This window comes from Hemibagrus wyckioides, linkage group LG20 (genome assembly GCF_019097595.1).
Source record: "Hemibagrus wyckioides isolate EC202008001 linkage group LG20, SWU_Hwy_1.0, whole genome shotgun sequence".
NCBI classification, from domain to species: Eukaryota; Metazoa; Chordata; class Actinopteri; order Siluriformes; family Bagridae; genus Hemibagrus; species Hemibagrus wyckioides.
The window spans coordinates 6,166,981-6,188,226 of record NC_080729.1 but is presented as its reverse complement, the minus strand read 5'-3'; the positions used below and the strand labels follow the sequence as shown (position 1 = coordinate 6,188,226).

The 21,246-nt window shown below is 39.6% G+C and overlaps 1 protein-coding gene across 1 annotated transcript in view; it reads left to right on the top strand.

Annotated features, from left to right (window-relative positions):
• dscamb (Down syndrome cell adhesion molecule b) overlaps positions 1 to 13,086 on the top strand; it is a 133,452-nt gene extending 120,366 nt beyond the window's left edge. The window contains exons 27-33 of the mRNA XM_058418997.1: positions 490 to 666; positions 778 to 808; positions 918 to 1,033; positions 3,522 to 3,671; positions 4,299 to 4,496; positions 4,924 to 5,226; positions 9,444 to 13,086. Of these exons, the coding sequence (XP_058274980.1) occupies positions 490 to 666; positions 778 to 808; positions 918 to 1,033; positions 3,522 to 3,671; positions 4,299 to 4,496; positions 4,924 to 5,226; positions 9,444 to 9,817 (1,349 nt within the window). The 3' untranslated portion in view covers positions 9,818 to 13,086. The remainder of the gene's footprint in view (positions 1 to 489; positions 667 to 777; positions 809 to 917; positions 1,034 to 3,521; positions 3,672 to 4,298; positions 4,497 to 4,923; positions 5,227 to 9,443) is intronic.
• The last annotated feature ends 8,160 nt before the right edge of the window (positions 13,087 to 21,246 follow it).

Sequence of the window (21,246 nt, the reverse complement as noted above, 5' to 3'; positions counted from 1 at the left end):
GTGAAAATTCATATCGCAATATGAATTTTCGCCTTAAGAACGTGCCTCCAGAACGAATTTACTTCGTATGCCGAGGTTCTGTACTGTACTCTAGATCTCTAATTCAGCAGAGAACCAGTACGGGTAAAGAGGGTAGAACATGGCTCAACAGAAAAGCATTCATCTGTTATCAGGACAGACTTCAAAATCTCAGTGGATTTGCTGAATTGGTCATGCTTTCTGTGTAGGAGGTGGACATAATCCCTCTCCCTTGTCAATGACAGTGACACTAGCCTATTGTGGATGTCTGTGAGACCATGTATGTGGAAGAGGGCAGATATCACATACCTCCTAATGAGTTACACTGCCGTAAAAATGCAGTTGGCTAGACCACAACCTCTGTCCCAGGTGGTCTCATATGACAAAATATACAGAGAACCAAGGGGGAAAATGGGCACAAAATGGGAAGATTGAGTAAACTTGATAATATTCATAACCCAAATTCTCCAGGTACTATAGCTCCACTGCTGAAGATTGTGGACCCCAGTCAGGAGAACCGGCAAGGCACTGAGGGCCTGAAGATGATGGTGACCATTATCTGCATCCTGGTGGCCATTGCTACAGTTTTCATCGTGCTGCTTGTTATGAGGAGGAGGAGGAGGGAACAGAGGCTTAAGAGATTACGGGGTATGTAAACATCCATAACTGAAAGCATAAAAACAAGTATTGTTTAATTCTCACTAATATTTTAGTTGTAGAAGCATTTGTAGTTTATTTTCTTCTCTCTTTGATTCACAGATGCAAAAAGCTTGGCTGAAATGCTTATGAGGTAAATAATCTTTAATCCATTACTTGCATTTAAGTCATGTACTCCTAACATTCAGGCCACTGTTTAATGAGAACGATTAGATATAACCAGTTTGAATATGTCTTTTTAGTAAGAACACTCGAACTCCAGATGCTGTAAACAAGCAACAGCAAACCCTCCGAATGCACATTGATATCCCACGAGCCCAGCTGCTCATCGAGGAGAGAGACACAATGGAGACGATAGGTAAGACCTTAATTTGCAAGAGCTTTCAGCTATCACTGAATCAGAATATTCAAAAACACAACATGGCTTCTCTCCTGCTTCATGAGCTGCTCACAACAATGCCTCCACTGCCACAGCTATATTAATGCCATGTAATGTCTTCTCACATATGTACAGAGGCTCATGTGAGGATGCTGTGTTGGCAGGTCTCAGCCCAGCATGCAAACACACACTCAGACACACACACACAGACACTCAGACACACAAAATGTCACATGCTGAGCACTTTCATATTCACAGAGTGATGAATGACACATTATGTGCAATAAACACCACTGGCATACAGCCATCTTTACTTAAAACCTTCTGAGTGAGTTCTCACCAGGTTGCCGCTGGTTATGAAACACTTGGAACACTGGCAGTTATCCAGGGCTCAAAGAATCAGAGTTATATATAGAAATAGCATCCAATTTTACCTCTCCTATCCACAAGGGGCAATAAAAATCACTTGGATTCTCTAGTCTTGGCAAACTATCAGCCTTTAGGATTTAATGGAAAGGTGTTTACAGATGACGTCAGAGATGTTGTTGAATTTGGAGAAGGTGCAAAGTGAAGCATAGGTGGCAACAGTATAGACTTACTGGAGTGACATGCTTTGAAGTAATGCCCATGAGGAGGAGGAGGCATGTCATGGTGGGAGTAGGGTACCCTGCCTGCCTTTAGGCTATAATGATGATGTCCATCACCCAGTGGGCAAGTTTTGCTCTGTGACAGATGATCAGCTCATATAAGGTGTGAATGGCTGCCATTTAGTCCAAGTAGTATTTCAAGGCACTTACCAGACACAGCAAGGTTCAGTCTACAGGCTTCCCTTAATAAGGCACTGAAAGGAGAATTGACTGATTTACAAAACTGACAGATATGACCGAAATACCAGATTCAGCCACAAGGTCACTCTAGAATGCTCTGACCACCACACCACACAAGCTAGAGAATGCAGCTCTCGCACTTTTATTTTAAGCTAAACCCACGGTTGCATGTGACCTGCCTGAAGCTACCATATCTCATTTGGTACAGAAGATGCTCTCAAAAAGCAGTAGTAGAATCAAGGTTTTGCCAGGCATTTCAGGGGCCACAAACATGTGAGAAAGACAAGCAGCATGAAGTGAAAAGCATATAGTAGATGATGAGACCACATGTAGGCCCATCCAAGCAGGGCTACCAATTAAACCCCCAGAAGCTATCCTTTCCTCAGTAAGTTTTTTAGTTTTCCAACTAAAAAAGATTTCTTTGCAAGTGAAACAAGTCTTGTGACTCCCTGATGAACTGAAGGCATGTGGACCAGCTTCTGTTCTAACTAGTCGATCCGGTTGTTGTTGATCTTGTCTTGGGTGGACACACAACCACACATCCTGTGGGAAAGTGAGCTCTCTGATGGGGCATTGTTTTCTAGTGGACCCTATTCATTGCAAAAGCCGTGCATTTCCGTCTCCTTTGTCAAGTTTGGTGTCCAGCGTAAGACTGGTAGTCCACTTACAGACTCATAGTTTCTGCAAGCCTAGGGGGATTATTGTGGTAGCTGCAATTATTAATCCTAGCCTCTTTAATGGTACCTTGTACATCACATATGGTAGGACCCTGATACAGTTGCTAGCATTGTAAATTGATCTAGTTTTTTGAAAAATATCTGTAGGCTTGAAGCCACTTTAAATTGAAATGCCTGTTCTAGGAAAGCAAATCTTAAAAACATTCAGGATCCAGAATACTAGGGACAATAATTTGTTGTTGCACAGGTCCCCCTGTATCAGTCCTGGTTTGTCCTGGCTAGGATTGACCATGTTTTAAGAACTACCATGATGCCTGTCCATGACCACTTTATGTAGGCCAAACTTTTTCCACAAAGATGGAGGCACATGGTTTTCTAGAATGTCTTTGTATGCTGCAGCATTAAGATTTCCCAACTACTTCAACTGGAACTAGAGAGCCTAAGTGAACCTGCTCCATCATGATACAGTAATACCCCTGAGCATAAAGCAAGGTCCATGAAGACATGATCTGCCAAGATTGGTTTGAAAGTACCCAAGTAGCCTGCACAGAGCCCTGCGCTTAAGCCAATTGAGCCAATGCCAGGCCTCCTTGCTCCATATCAGTACTCAAAATCACTAACACTTTTGTTGAATAGGTACAAATCCCCAAGCAACATACAAAAATCTGGTAGAAAGCCTTCCCAAAAGAGTGTTAGCTGTTATAGCAGCAAAGGGGTGAACAGTCCTGTATAAATCCTTCTGAAATAGGATTACCCAAGGGCGTAAGGGTGTCATGTCACATACTGTTCAATAGTTTTATTATTAAGGTATCCAGTGGTAGCTCCAGTGGTTAAGGCTCTGGGTATGTTGACCAGTAGGTTTGGATTCAAGCCCTTGTACCACAAGTAAAGTATCATTTTACACTGCAAATCTCTGTTACGAATGTATAAATAAGTAAACCTGTGTATGCGTTGCTCTCTCAGATGACCGATCTACAGTGCTGTTGACTGATAACGATTTTGGAGAGACGTCTAAGCAGAAGTCCTCCACGGTCACACACACGGTTCACTACCAGTCACTATCCCAGACAACTGGCCCACTGGTGGACGTCTCAGACGCTCGACCCGGTACAAGTGAGTACTGAAGTGTTTGATAAAGCAAATCTATATGAGTTTGTAGATGCAAAGCTTGACAATTTCTATATATATATATATATATATATATATATATATATATATATATATATATATGTATGGTAATAAATAAACAAGGAAGGCATAAGGGTTATTAATGTATTAGGTTTCAGTTGCTTAGTTATTAGGATATTGTATGTCAGTGTTAAGTGATTATGGTTTCCTTTCATGCGTTAAGGGAAATGTTATTGCTGATGAGGCTGAAATGAGCATTAGGGAAAGCACCGTAGACGTCCAGTTGAGCTGAACTAATCAGACATAGTGAGGTCACTCAATCTAACTGACACACACACATACACACACACACAGATTGCAATCTTTCATGCTGGGGGAACTGATTCGATTAAACTCACTAGTGTTGACTCAACAGATCCCACAAGCTCACAATAGAATTTTAGAAATACAGCTCCAGTGGAAGCTTTATGAGCCCACTCAAGTAATATTGCTGCAGATGTAATTTGTGCTTATACCAATACCAAGAGTCATTACATAAATACTTTGAGGCAGACGATATTGAAGTCAATTTTAAATGAGATGTTAGTCAGACATGTTGTTGGTGTCCCGCAGATCCCACTGCCCGACGCACAGCTAAAGCGGGTCCTGCGACACGGAGCCGTTATGCCAGCCAATGGACGTTAAACAGACCTCATCAGCCCATGTCCTCACACACACTCACTACAGATTGGAGGCTGCCCACCCCACGTGCCACAGGCTCAGTGGACAAGGAAAGTGACAGCTACAGTGTCAGTCCCTCTCAGGACACAGGTAACACTAAAGCTATGAGAACTGTATTGTAAAAACATTCCAGTGTCTTTTACATTTATATTTTTCCTTATGTAACGATTAACTTATTTTAACTTAAGCTTCTGTTTCTACTATTATCAATTCCATTCAGAAAACATTGCTCTGAAGTGGGATTGTTAGCATAACTAGCTAGAATAAGTACGTGTAATAGGGCCTACGTCGTTCTGATTATGTCATACATGGGATCTTATAATAAACTGCTCAATCCCAGTAGTTTCATTCTCAAGCTACTGGAGAATTTTAGATGTTAGCCATCACTGGAAAGACCTGACATGTTCAAGTTTAATATGTTCTGCATCATCCAAACTAGACCACAGTACTGCCGAGTGTAAAGACGTACAAGCATCTTAATAGATTTGTGTGTATTTGTTTGTAAATTCCCATACAGACCGTGCTCGAAGCAGTATGGTGTCCACGGAGAGTGCTTCCTCTACATACGAGGAGCTCGCCCGAGCGTACGAGCATGCCAAGATGGAAGAGCAGCTGCGCCACGCCAAGTTCACCATCACAGAGTGCTTCATCTCTGACACATCCTCTGAGCAGATGACAGCCGGCACCAACGACTACACAGACAGTATGACATCCAGCACACCCTCTGAGTCGGGCATCTGCCGCTTCACCGCCTCTCCACCAAAACCACAGGATGCCAGCCGGGTCATGAACATGGCCGTGCCCAAAGCACACAGACCTGGTGAGTATGAGATATGGCTGATGATGGGTTGATGTTTCTGTTCTGTATATAGTAATGGATCAGGACCCAGGTCACTTCTTATTTTAGAGTTCTATCACTAGAAGAACATTATTTTTATACTAGACCACACGGCGGAATGCTAAAGGTTGCATATATTTACTTAGAAACAACAAAACAAGGATGTTTTTTAGGTTTTCCTTCATTATCACAATGGACCATAACTGAATTCTATTTTCCTATTCATGAATTCTATTTTCTATTTATCTTTTCGTCCACTTAATGATACTGTATTTGGGTCTATTAGCAATGTTCGAAACAGATGCAAATGTGGAAACAAACAGGAAGCAAACTATTCTTTTTGTTGTTGTGTTGTTTATAACCAGAAAGGTTCACAAAGCATCTATTTAAGGCTAGAGAGAAGCGTCTGGACTGGGATCCTGCAAGAGGCAACAAAAATTTTAGGAGTTTTTGTAATTTAATGCAGGCTTGACAAAGAACGGCCTGCATGATGCGTTACAATGATCATTCATTCATCCTTAGTAACTGCCTGGTCAGGTTATCAGTATATATGTAGGCTAGTAGTTTGATTATTTGGGGAATAAATTCATTATGGGCAGGTAAAAATAAGATAACTGTAAACGGGGATTAAGGAAACAATACCACACATCTCAAATTAAGACCCATTATGAACTCAGGTGATGGTTGAGTGAACTGTCAGAGCCAGAATTGCTAACATTGCTGAGATTTGTACCAGAGTTAGAGAGACAGATAGCTAGCTAGCTAGCTAGCTAGCTAGATAGATAGATAGATAGATAGATAGATAGATAGATAGATAGATAGATAGATAGATAGATAGATAGATAGATAGCTTCAATGAGGTTCAATGTGCCTCTGAGAATGTCTTGGTTGCCTGGCAACTTAATTAACTTAATGAGCTCAGAATGCTAGTTAGCCTACTTTAACCTCAAAGTTTGCTAGTTAAGTGAATTAACGCACACTAAGAGAAACGGACAAGATCATTTATCCTGCCAAAAGTCCCCAGCTAACATTTCAGCTATGAGATGGTGGTGTCTTCTAGTCACATCACATGTTTAAGATAGATTTAAAAGGTAATCAGCAAATTCGAAATAAAGCCATTACCAGTGGTATGACCACAAGGAACAGTAAAACAGCACATATCATTTATTAGACCTGTAAATGGCACAAGTTGTGGCACTTAACATACATTTCTTCTTGGTTTCCATGCCAGGCCATGTTAACGTAAGTGGCACTAACCTTCTAGATTATGTTTCCTCTGCCTCTCAGCTGAATATCAGGTAACTTGTCGAGCTGTACAGACTCACTTAATTCAGGGTCTGTTTAATTTAGTAAGGGCCAGTTCTGTGGTTTGAATACACAATAAATTATTTACTTCCTTCCTCCAGGCTATTTTCAAAAGGGTCACAAATTATAAGGCTTCATAATTCGTCTAAAATACCTGAATCATTCCAGTCTCTGTATTTCTGGATGGATTATAATTATGGATGAATGAATTGATTGGACATGAAGCATGTCTGTGGGCCTGTGGGTTGGGGGGGTTTTTTCCCCCTAACTGAACATTACCTCAGTGAACCCTGTCACTCGTTGCCTACCTGCATGCCTGGGGGTATCGATTGCTCAGTTGTTGGCTCCCTGTGTTGACAAGCACACGCACACACTACTATCTGGGTCCATTGGTGTCTATAGCAGTGACATGGAGCACAGCGGCCCGGGTGTCAGATTCTTAGGTTACCCGTCTCAGTTTAGGCTTCATTGTGAAATGCGTCACTGTGCACCGTGTGCCGAGGGTGAATAGAGGCCACCGGTGCTCATTATTGAAAAAGGTTTTTGTCTGCTAGTACAAAATGGCAGTTTACTGTCACAATGGACTCGTTGAATGTGAGATGGAATGAGCAGACAGCCTTTATATGACTGACTGGTGTGACAAAACGCCGCCGCTCCTGCACTTCCTGAAAGCAGAACCCTTGTTATCGTCAGCATACCTAAAGGATTAAATCAGGGCCGAGAACGATTAAACCGTCTGATTGCTCGAGATCTCCGGCCTCATATATAATAAATATCGATGATATATATGTATATAGCACCAAGATAATAAATAGCGATCTTTCGTCGTTTGAATACAAACCTCATCCGCGTTCCATAAAATCCCGACTCCGTGGCATTTCTCTTACACACTCATCACTTTCTCTGCATGTTAAAGCTGTGCTAAATAATTAGCTTTGAACTCTGTAGACAGAAAAAAGAAAAAAAATCCTTCTCCCCAGGCGGACAGAATGATGACATTGTGCTGAAATTCTTGCAATGCTCTGAAATAGATTTGATGAGAAAGAGAACAATACAGAACGATCATGTTCTCGATCACGAAAACAACAGCTTTCGAGAGATGATCGTTTTGTTTTGTTTTTAGCTAATTGTATGAGTTGAATTTGCATTGTGAAGACGTTTCTGGTTTCTTTGTTCATTTTACATTTTACAGTTCGGAAATTGCCATGGTGTTTTAAAAGGTGAATTAATTTACAGAGCTGAAGAGAAGAGTTTAATAGATTTAATGTACTTGATCATCTTTTACTGCATACTTTGTTTTATCATTATTTATTGATTTATTCAGAGTCAGTTAAAAAACAATGAATTATGTGTCTTAAAAGTAATAATCCATGTTACATTTTCTAATAGTGTTTTTTCTGATAAAATAATGGGGTTTTTCTAAAATCTGTTCCTCGAGATGTGTTGATTCATTGACTCAGAAGGTTTTGAATAATTGTTTCGATTCATTGACTTCTTGAATTTGATTGGTCATAAGGTTTTGATTCATTATTTTGATTCATTGACTTCTGGAATTTGATTGGTCAGAAAGTTTTGATTCATTGTTCTGATTCATTGTGCATATGTACAGGAGTTAATATAACACCATGCTGGATTTGGTCTTAAATAACGCTTTATACCTTTTTGATTGGTCAGAAGGTTTTGATTCATTGTTTTGATTCATTGACTTCTTAAATTTGATTGGTCATAAGGTTTTGATTCATTGTTTCGAGTCACTGACTTCTTGAATTTGATTGGTCAGAAGGTTTTGATTCATTGTTTTGATTCATTAACTTCTTAAATTTGATTGGTCATAAGGTTTTGATTCATTGTTTCGAGTCACTGACTTCTTGAATTTGATTGGTCAGAAGGTTTTGATTCATTGTTTTGATTCATTGTGCATATGTACAGGATTTAATATAATACCGTGCTGGATTTGGTCTTAAATGACGCTTTATACCTTTTTGATTGGTCAGAAGGTTTTGATTCATTGTTTCGGTTCATTGACTTCTGAGTTAGTTAGAGTTAGTGTCTCTATAAGAATAGCTAATACACAGAGACTTGTAAATGGGCGCTTCATGGAATCTATGGATAAATAGGCTTTAAAAAATGTAATAAAAATGTATACTCTTTGAAGGGAAGTTTTCGTTTGGTGAACATTTCCAATAGACGGCATTTCAGGTATCAGCCCTTTGTAACAATCAATCATGGGAAGGTCTTCAGGACGGAGAATTTTGTGCATTCTGGTTCTTTGTGTTGTTTTCACTTCCAGAGAGAAAGAAAAGAGAAGCTGGTGAGGGAATAAACATGTAATGTTTCTAACATTAGAACATAAGTAATAACAGGAACTATAAACAAATAAAAGTTCTTTAACTAATGAAAAAAAAAAGTAAATAATCATTAGCAAATCTCAGTGGTGTAACAGGAAACAGATGAAACACCTAAGGGACATGCTGTTATTGGAAAATAGTCAACTTTGTGGTAGCGAGAGCAACTCTGCTTCTCAGTGGGACTCATCACGACAGCCATCACTAATTATTTCCTATAACAGCAAGAACTGTTGTGTTTTATCGCTTACACAGTGAATACAATCTGACTAAGGTTTGTAAGAACTTAAGTAGTGTGCATATGTACAGGAGTTAATATAACACCGTGCTGGATTTGGTCTTAAATAACGCTTTATACCTTTTTACCAGCGGATATTTAGAAGGCAGCTGAGGTGAGAAATGTAGACCTGGGCTAAATGTCAGTGACAATAAAACATCATTGTGGGAAAAACTTTTACTTCAGGAACTTTTTCCTTACCTTTTGTAACACAAACAGTAGTGTAACTTTATACTTGTTTCCGCTGAGATAACCATGAATCCTTTGTCCAGGGGGTGAACTGGTCCACCTGCCTCCGTACCTGCGCATGGACTTCCTGCTGAACCGTGGAGCGGCTCATTCAGGCCGGGAAGCCACGGGTCAGACGTGTCTGGAGCCACAGAGGAGTCGCACAGCAAAGTGGCCAGCCGTGTTAGCCCCAACACCCTCCGAGACACCTTCCACTGCACCTGCCTCCTCCGGCCCACCCAGCAGGGAAGCGGTGCAGCAGTGGCAGCCAGGCTCGGCCTCCACGCTGCCCCACCGCGAGCCAGGGGACCTCGCCCAGGCTGCCAAACTCAGCAGCTCCCAGGAATCACTGTTAGACTCTAGAGGACACCTGAAACAGAGCAACAACCCATACGCAAAGTCCTATACACTGGTATAACACAGGACTATAAAACCATGGACCACTGGGCACAGCACTACACACACACACATTTACACACATGCATACACACACACACACACACACACACACACACACATCGACACACACAAGCACACAAACATAAAAAAAGCTCTGCTGCAAAGAAGAGCACTTTTCAGAGACATAGACGAGCCCTGTATATACATATTTCAGAAATTCTAAAAAGGCAAAATTGATGTTCTTTGCATCTGTTTTTTCTTTTCATTACGTATCACTCCCCTGATACATTCTTTCTTTCTTTCTTCCTTCCTTTCTTCCTTTTTTTCTTTTTGCACTCAGCCTTTTTCCTCAGCTTCTTTTCTTTCTCATCTTTTTTCTTTAGCTTGCATTTTGGAATCTTTATCATTATTTTAAAAAACAAACAAACAAAAAAAAAATAATAACACCGTTATGAAGATTGCCAAAATTATTTATTTAAATTGACAGAGGTACTACTTTTGAATTTATATCAAGGATAATTCTATAGTCATTATTATTATTATTATTATTATTATTATTATTATATAAAATAGATGAAAAATATCAAAAAATAAAAAAGAAGGGTGGAAGGAAAGGTGCGGAACACTGACTGGAGGAAAAAAAAAAGTGTTCCTTTCTTTATCCATTAATTTTGTTCTTTATTTTATTTTTATTTTTTTTTTAAATGTTGGGATGTGATCAATGGATGATTAGCTTTTTACCATGGCATCATGTTCAAAGATTCCAAGAGGAAACCGAGCGAATACAGCGACAGCTCTGAGGACGGAGGACTCGTCCGAGCTTTTCCGAGGACTGCATGGGGACCTGAAACGTTGCGTAAAAGTGTCGGCTCAAAAAGAAAAAAAAAAAGAAAAGAAAAAAAAATTCCAAAAGACATTTTTATTTGTCATACTAAGGAATTCTATAATAATGTTCATATAAATATAAAGAGATCACTTTTATTTGTGGATAATCCAGGGAAAATGGTTTGGTAAATAAAGTCCTTAGTCATGTTTGCACACATCTGGTTTGATTAGGCAATCAAAATTGGGTTCGCTTGTCGTTTTTTATTCTCTCTCTCTCTCTCTCTCTCTCTCTCTCTCTCTCTCTCTCCTCACTCTGGTATGAATTCAGCCTGCAACACCAGCAGAGCGGGAAAAGGTGAAAATGTTTCCTTATGAATCCTGACTCTGTGTTAGAAGTAGGGGTGTAATGATACACAAAATTCTAATTTGATATTACGTGATGAGACACAGTGATGTCTCAGTAAGCTGGATTTCCTGAAGATGTGCCTTTAATTGACTAAAAACTCTATATTCTAAAAGAACAAGAATGGAAGCGGTGTTTGTGAGATCCAGTCACGGCATTAAAACGGCTGTGGATTTAGAATAGAAGAGAATTAACCATGGCTAATTAAACATCAGCTCTCTGGCCAAGCGTCACTTGTCTTTCACTGGTGTGACTTTAATGAGGCGTGTTGAAACACGGGGCTGTGTATTTATTTATTTATTTATTTATTTATTTATTATTCCTGTCAAATTTAGTTGCCTGTAGCCCTAGACATGATTCCTGCATTCTTCTGCTATAAATTTCCCGATGCCTGCGGTGATTCCCTGAATCAGTGAGGAAACAGTGAGGCTGTTTGTGTGTTTCGAGGCCTAACAACTGACTAAGATGTGTTTGTGGTATTAGGAATGATGTCACCTCTTTTTTCATGACTTGATCATCAGTATCATAACTGAAAATGCTCCCATGCACCAGACCTTAAAGATGGGAAGGAATTAAACAAGCTAGTTTGATTACAGTATGATTATTAGTACAGTACAGTATGATTATTAGAGTATTAGCTCATTTTTTGTTGTTGTTTTTTGTTCTTTTTTTTATCTTCAGATATCAGCTTAAATTGGGGAAATTGCATGAGCAAGATTCTTCTCTTAAACTCCTACCAGTAAAGACACACGCTATATTGCCAAAAGTTTTGGGACACCCCTCCAAATCATTGTATTCAGGGTTTGGGCTCGGCCCCTTAGTTCCAGTGAAAGGAATTCTTAATGCTTCAGCTTCATACCAAGACATTTTCTATAATTTCATGCTCCCAACTTTGTGGGAACAGTTTGGGGATGACCCCTTCCTGGTCCAACATGACTGCACACCAGTGCACAAAGCAAGGTCCATAAAAACATGGATGAGCGAGTTTGGTGTGGAGGAACTTCAGAGTCCTGACTTCAACCTGATAGAACACCTTTGGGATGAATTATAGCGGAGACTGCAAGCCAGACCTTCTTGTCCAACATCAGTGCCTGACCTTACAAATGTCCCAGATAGCAAAATAGGTCTGGCCCAGATCTGGCCCACACAATGCACTTACACTCGGCCCACATACCACAAAGAATGACAGACGTGGGCCAGCACTGGGCCACACCACATACACCAAACCATAACTGGGCCACATCTGGCATGCCATCATATAAACAGTGCTATCACTGCCAGACCCGGTCCACATCTGGTTGACATACCACTTGCCATGCCAGAACTCAGCCAGCAGTGCCGGCTCAATGCCAGATCTGGCCCAGGCCCGTCTGCTATGTGGGGTGCTTCTAGTGGAATGGTCACACACTCCTAAACCTTGTGGAAAGCCTTCTCAGAAAAGTCATAGCTGCAAAGGGTGGGCCAACTCCATATTACGTTCATGTGCATGTAAATGCTGACGTCCCAGTTTTGGCCCAGATCTAATTCATCCCAGAGGTGTTCTATCGGGTTGCGGTCAGGACTCAGGCCAGTCAAGTTCCTCCACACCAAACTCCCTCATCCATGTCTTTATGGACTTTACATAAAATCATAAAATCCTGGAGGGACCGATCCATGTAGCCTGTCCTGATATGAAAAGGGAGTTGATTAAAATGAAAAGTTTATTTCACATCACATAATATAAATGGTATTTCATGATAAAAAAAAACCTTCTTTATTAAATAGTTTGCTGAAGGTATCGTTCGCCATCCAGACATGTCAAATCAAGAGGCTCGTATTAAATGATACGATATCATACGCCGTATCATTACACCCCTAATGTCAAGGGTTCAAATATTAAATAAGGGGGAACATATTTTGAATCGAGCAATATGAAATCAATTGATTTACTAAACATTTCTTACTTCCTGAACATCTTGAAGTACTAACCGATATGAATGTACTGAGTAATGCAACATGAAAAATAAATAAGAATAACATGATTGATAATAAAGGGAACAAATTATATAGTGTCCAAATAATACCTGGTACAGTAATCCCTTCCACGGACAGTGAGTGTGACTGATTCAGGATCAGTTGTCTGAGTCAGGTCAGGAGTGAGAGACTGGATCATGTTAGTAATCTGGATGCTGGATGATCTTGTGAAATATTTCGAAGAGGAGTGATTGTTTAAGGTACAGATAGATCCACTGATTTATTTAATACTTGACTTTATTTAAGTCATTTTGCCTCCTTGAATATAAATGATCTGGACCTAAGGATAATGAATGTAAACCAATCCAAAAAAAATTTAAGATTCAATCTCTCTCTCTTTCTCTCTCTCTCTCTCTCTCTCTCTCTCCCATCCCTATATCTATCTTTCTCTCTTCCTCCCTCTACTCTTTCTACCCTTTTCTACTGTGTTCTACTCCTTCTACTTTCTACTCTCTCTCTTGCTCTCTCTCTCTCTCTCTCTCTCTCTCTCTCTTACTCACCACCCCCCTTCCTCTACCCCATCCCTCTATACATTTATTTCTCTTTCCCTCCCTCTACACTTTCTACCCTTTTCTACTCTGTTCTACTCCTCTTACTTTCTACTCTCTCTCTCGCTCTCTCTCTCTCTCTCTCTCTCTCTACTTTACTTCTTCTCTCCCTCTATCTTCTCTCTCTCTCTCTCTCTCACACTCACTCACTACCCCCCTTCCTCTACCCCATCCCTCTATACCTTTATTTCTCTTTCCCTCCCTCTACACTTTCTACACTTTTCTAGTATTTCTACTTACTACCCCCACTCCCCCTATACCCCATCCCTTTATATCTTCCCTTCTCTCTGCCTCTCTCTACTTTTCTCCCTCTATCTTCCTCTCTCTTTCTCTCTCTCTCTCTCTCTATCCCCCTTCCTTTACCCCATCCCTGTATACCTTTATTTCTCTTTCCATTCCTCTACTCTTTCCATTCTTTTCCAGTCTTTCTACTTTTTTCTCCCTCTTTACTTTTTCTCTCTCCCTTTACCCCCTACCCCATCCCTCTATATATTTCCTTCTTTCTCCCTCCCTCTACTTATTTCTCTCCTTCTATCTTCGTCGCTCTCTCTCTCTCTCTCTCTATTGATCCCTCCCTCCCTCTACCCCATCTCTCTATATCTTTCTTTTTCTCTCCCTCCCTCTACTTCCCCCTCTCTCTATCCCTTTATTTCTACCTAAATACATTAATGAGACATGGACCACAGACCAAACACATTTCATGACTGGTGAAGCGCATGATATCATGACTGTGACTTTTGTATGGCTGAAGATTCAAGAGTTTATTCTTCTATGTACAGAAATCACTCTATTCCTCTATAATCTGTGAAACCTACCAGCAGCTGATGACATTAATTATAAGGACATAAGGAAAGAAAAAATGTCAAATTTAAAAGAAACAAAGTGATGTGCAGGGATAAGATCCTACAGAGGGAGATTGGGGTCCAAGTATTCTGAGGTAGTCTGTAGTCACTGATTTTATTGCATATATGGGATGACTGGTGTTTAAATGTGGATGAAAAAGCTAAAAAAAATCTTTCATAGAATGCTGTCCTTGGCTATTGCTAGAATATTAGCCAATCCACTGGCTATGCTATGATTACATCTGGCTTTGGTATTTCTCAGACTTCTCTTAAATTGCTCAGCATTCTATTCTGCGTTTTAAATTAGGCATCATTTTTATATCAGGCTGTCAGATATAACCAGGAAATTATACTGTAAATAAATGAATGAATTATTGTACTATTAGATCAGATATTAGTTCATGTGTTCCATGCAAACACAAGAATACATCGATCAGACAAAACATTATGACCACCTGCCTAATATTGCATCGATCCCTCTTTTTCTGCCAAAACAACCCATGCACTGTGTATTCTGACACCTTTCTATCAGAACCAGCATTAACTTCTTCAGCAATTTGAGCAACAGTAGCTCATCTGTTGGATTGGATCACACGGGCCAGCCTTCGTTCCCCACGTGAATCAATGACCCTTGGTCGCCCATGACCCTGACGCCGGTTCACCACTGTTCCTTCCTTGGACCACTTTTGATAGATACTGACCACTGCAGACCGGGAACACCCCACAAGAGCTGCAGTTTTGGAGATGCGCTGATCCAGTGGTCTAGCCATCACAATTTGGCCCTCATCAAACTCGCTCAAATCCTTGCACACTTGCCCATTGCTTCTAACACATCAACCTTGAGGAGAAAATGTTCACTTGCTGCCTAATATATCCCTTTTTTATTTTTATATAAACCATCTGTGTCTTTTGCATATAAAGCAAGACCGAGCTTATCTGGGCTAAATATGGTTGAATTTGGGCCAGTTGTGGTAATAGTAAGTGTACTGCAGCCCAAAAGTGGTTCAGTGAATGTTATCCAAATATATTTAAATGGTTTAGTGGAATTCAGGTCCAGCTGTTAGCATGTGGACATTCCAGGGTCCCTGATTGAATCCTGGACTTGGCTTGGGCTTGGCTGTGCGTGGGTTTCCTCCAGGTTCTCGGTTGTCCTCCCTCATGCCAGGACATGTTGTTGAGTGAAGTGTCTAATCTAAATTGATCCCAGTTGTGAAAGAATGTTTGAATGTTTGGTGACGTGATAAACTGGTGTCCCATCCAGAATGTTCCCAGAATAAGCTCCAAATCTAGCGCAACCCTGACAGTGATAAAGCGGAGGCTAAAGATGAATGAATGATCAGATGATGATCAGAAACGATGTGGTAAGTATGGGCCAGGGTATTACTCCTAAAGCTTCTTAACTAGGATGAGCTTTCAGTGTTTGAGAAATTAACGAAAAATTAAAGTAAATTGGCTATTGAACATTTGGCAGGAAGGAATTTCTGTTAAAAACTAGAACGAATCCAGGAATTATGCTGATTCCTGGTTATATCCTGGTTATACAATTACACTTGACTATATAGTGTAAAGTTATAGAAAGGAAATTATTATATTAAAATTATTAAGCTTCCTTTTGAGTTTGGCTCTTCTCGTCACCTATGGCTCGCTCTTTAGGGATAAATATACATTTACATATGCATTTTTAAATCATTTTTATTCAGAATTTTTTTTATATTCCTATAAAGCTGCTTCAAGACAGTGTCCATTGTTAAAAGCGCTAAAATACAACTAGAGCTGAATTGAATTGAAAAGACACAGTGATTCATGAGACTCAAGGATATTTATTAATAGGTTCACTCATAATCCTGAATAGCACTGAATTTCGAACCTGAAGAAACGAAATACAAAAATATTCCTTGGTTGGTCCAAGTGTTGACCTTTAGCAAACAGATAAAGATAAGATAACAGTGTCATCTGCTCTATCGCTCCAGTCGAAGATGACGCAAGCTTAAAACTGAGGGATTGGACAATGGATTCATGAAATTCAACTGATTTAAGCCGATCTGAACAGCAGATTGGGAGACTGAACAGAGTGCATTATTTTATGTCTCCTAAGATCTAAAGCAGAATGCGTGATTGCAATAAATTTCCCTCCATTTTGTGCCGTACAGTGTGAAATTTTTTGCTGAACTTTGTGCGTAATGTGTTCTGCTTTTTTAAAAACTCTATACTGCATCATGAAAATGAACAAAAAACGAATGTTTCTGGATTCTTCTATTTGATTAATAATCCCTCAATGATTACTGGGATAATAGTGAGTGAGAAAAGTAGTGACACCAAAGCCGAGTGCAAAATTTGAAAATAAATAAATAACATTGGTTCAATTGACTCTGAAACCTGCAGGACAAGCAACTACAAGAAAATTCTCTAACAGATTTTTATACAGTGGTTGACCAATAAATTGCATAATGGATTTTCCCAAAGGTTGAAAGGTTGTGTCTTTGCTCCAGCTCCGCCTCACTCCTTGAGTCCGTATAGGATGAAATTCTTTCACATGCAGCATCACGCCACACCTCTCTGGTGTGTCTATCAGGAGCGCTTCCCTCGGCAGCCACTAGGACTTTTCTTCATTCTTCTTCTTCTGGAACCTTCTGAACTGTGACTGGATGGCAACAGCTGCCTTTTCTGTTTCAGGGGCATCCATGTCGATGTCGAAGTCCTCCGGAACATCTTTCTTGGATGCATCTGGAGATGGAGGAGATACACATGAGAGATTTCTCTTGCTATTGTATCCAATAAATTGTGGTCATATACAGTCGAAGAGCCATGAAAAGCTAAACATATTTTTAGGATTGCCGCAGAAGGAAATAGGTCTCTACATATATTTATACACTGCATGTCTTTTACAGTCCTGCTGAGCCGGATCCTAAAATGACTATTCTATTTTCATTTTTTATCAACGGATCATTTAGCATATGGCTTTTCGAGCAGCTAAATGAGGACCATATGCTGAGTAGAGCACATGTTGTTTAGTAAAACAAGCTGTAGCAAATCGCATTATCATAATAATATGCTAAAGTAATAAGATAAATGGAAATGATGGTTAAGCTGATACCCAAATTGTTACAGTACAAAGCATTGTAGAGTTAATAATCAGTGAGAATTGAGGAGATACCATACAACACTAGATAGATAGATAGATAGATAGATAGATAGATAGATAGATAGATAGATAGATAGATAGATAGATAGATAGATAGATAGATAGATAGATAGACATTACAATAAGACATTTATAACACATCCCCACACTGATATTTGCTGTAGAGCTTTAATTATTTAACTGAAAACATCTCACTGTCTGAGATGGAGATAAAGTGCAGATCAAGCAGACAAGAAGATATAGCGATTCAATAGCGAGTGTTTCCGGGAAGAAAAGACTGGAACCTCCAGCAGCGATTAACGTTCGACACTGCAGTTAAATGGAGCTTTACTCTGTAAAAAAACACCATTAGAGAGATTAATCGCTCTGTAGTCAATATAAGAATAAGCTAAGACGGAAGTAACCAAGTAGAATTATTTAATCACTGCACTTAAATCTCAGTTTTTTTATTTTAGATAATGCTTTTTCTTCACTACGTCTTCAAACAGCATTACGTTTCTTTATGACTGCATACAAGTGAGGCATAAAGACTCAATTTTGTTACAACTCCATAATTTAGCCAACTTAGGTATCTACTTTATTTCCATTAAAGGTCATTACAAAATAATCGCTAAGGGACAGATTTATTTTTACTTACATTTGCTGTAGCAGTTTTTCAGAGGGTCAAAACTGTACATACACCTTTGTTAGTTTCCGGTACCATTTCCGTAGAATCGCTTGAACTTATCACAATACTTCGTCCGAATTTTCCCCCATTCCTCCTGACTCTTCATCAGGGCCACTGCAGTACTTTTATTACTGTGTTTTGAAACCATTTTGTTGACTGAAGATCCATTTACAACTAAGCTTTAACTTAATGGCTGATGCGTCATTATTTCTAGATAATCCTCCTTCTTCATGATGCCTTATATTTTCTAAAGTGAACTGTTGTCTTTTCCAGCAAAACACCTTCATAACGTGATGCTGCCACCACCATGTTTCTTGCCCCACATGGCCCTTGTTTTTATGTTTTAACCGTGTTTGGCCAAGCTAAAGAATATACTTCGAGCTTGTCTTTACTAGTTCACGCTCCTCTGAACTGTTGGAATGAATACAAAGCAGAAATTTGAGTATGCTGCCACATACAGTTCCTCTTTCTATGGAACTCCAACATCGGCTATGGCAGCACATCAGCATTGATTGTGTCCGGTGATGTTTCATTTTCCATTCTTTAGTGCTCGGACTTGCTTTAATCATTTTATACCGTGTCCACTGCCTTCGTCTCATAGTTTTCTGCCAGGAAAGCAGTTTACTTGACATAGAGAGAGGAAGCATTATATCATTGATCCATCAGCTCTGATCTATGTGTGGCCCTTCCGACCAGCGTAGACGTAAGAGCTACATCTTGCCAATAACTGTAAATGTCAATAAATGCTCTCCGAATGAACGTTATATTTGAGGCAAGGTCTTTAAATGAAGAAGCATTCTCTTCACATATGTTCTGTATAGGAACAGTTTTCTTTTTTTTAATGGCAAGACAATATAATTGGGCCCTAAGGTGCAAAAAATAGGTGGCGTTTTAGACTGAGACATCAAATTCTGCAGCGTATCTTATAAGGTACTTGCAAAATCAAGTGTCAGAAACCAAACCTGGCCATTGTAATGCTGCATTCATGTGTGTACAAGCATGTCCATGTTTACTCCCTTTTCTTGTATATAAATGCTCATTAAATTAGCCCAAGTAAACAAAATTAACACACATTTTATCATGTAGCCTGAGCTCATTTCATCCATTTTACTATTGTTCACACAAGCAGCTTTTCATGCTGTGAAACAAGCTAATAGCTTTCGATGAATAATACATAAGAGTGTTTTAACGCGGCTCTTTAGTTGATGAACAGCACCATCAAATATACTGTAGTAGCATGGATTCCTTCTACAGAGACAAACAAAACAAAATCATTTGGCTTCCAATTATTTCAATTAATTGCATTGTGGAACACCATGAAAGCCGTGGATATGATTGCACGGGCATACCATGAGATGTATTCTTACATTAATCTAGTTTATCGTCCACAGAGTCATGACTCCGTCCCGGGGGAGGAAACCCCTGAAGCACAGGGAAACCACACACACACACACACACGAGCTGGAGGACACCATGGCTACCTCCTGATGGCTCGGGTGTCACTTACAGATATTTGCAAATCTACAAAGATTTGCTTATTGTATACCTTTTTAGCCAGATTTTACAGAGTGAATATTGCTTCATCACAGCTCATGTGCTCTGTGGTGTGTTTGGGTGACTTCTATCTGTAATATCAGATCCTTGAGCAACTTTTAGCCTAAATAAGAGGTATTATTAAGACGTTTGGGAATTGGCACCCTAACTAAAGAAAAAAAAAAAGTTCTCTTATTTGTCGGATGAGGTGCACTATAGGGGATGATTATAAACCCAAGACCTCAATTTACATTTATGGTATTCAGTAGAAGCCATTTCCCATAGCGAGTTACAGAAGATTGCTGCTCGGACATCTAGGGGAAGTTCATTGCACCACCTATGTGACTGAACAGAGAGGAGTCTTTTTGCTTGTACCCTGAGAGATGGTGGGATCAGTCAAGCAGTGCTTGAGGAACATCTGAGGAAGTCTGGTGCAGTAAGAAGACCTCAACTACATTACATTTAAAAGGCATTTGGCAGACGCCCTTATCCAGAGCGACTTACATTTTTATCTCATTTTATACAATTGACCAATTGAGGGTTAAGGGCCTTGCTCAGGGGCCCAGCAGTGGTAATTTGGTGGACCTCGGATTCAAACACCCAACCTTCTGCTCAGTAGTCCAGTGCCAGTAAACTACTACAACTGGTAATTGTCTGTGTGATCCAGAACATGAAGAAGTAGAATTTTTACAAGAATGATGCTTAGTTATAGAACCATAGTTACATAAATAACGTATCATCCTCACATTTTATTTTTTGGAATTTGTTCCACAATAGTTTTATTAATAATAATATTTCAGCTCATCTATAAATCCTTATTCTCTGTTATGACAGTCAGCAAGTGACATCAAATCTCACTGCAGCTCTAAATACTACAGTAACTCAATCATGACATACATATTTTACCACAGGGAACAGGGAAAAGCCCGGGGTGCAAGCAGAGGCACTTATGTCTGCCCCAAAAATCAAATCTCTTAGTATGATTTTTCATCCTCTTTAAAACATTTAGCTTCCTAAGGTGAAGTAAAGAATATTGCTGATATGGTGATATACTGATGGTGGGTCATTCAGGAGTGCTTGCTATGGCAGTGAATGTGTATGTGTACAGTGAAAATAACTAGACAAATTCATGCCTTGGTCTCTACCGTATCTTATCCCCCCTTTTTTCTTCGGAAATGAGCTAATATACTGATGACTGATACAATATCAGACTCAAATGGACTAAATTTCATTTTTTTCCCCATTAATGTTTTTAGTATTTTATTGTATTAGTGTATTTTTGTGCCTATTTACCTTGCCCTCCAGATGTTTTGCTGTTTCCTCCAATGGCTGCAGATCCTTTAGTCTGCAAAACAGAAAATGTGATGTTAAAGTTTTCCTTTCTTTACAAAATAAAGCCATTACAATAAACGATCCCATAAATTTACACAAAAATTACTAGTTCTTTTATTGACCAGCCTGTTTTCATGGGACAC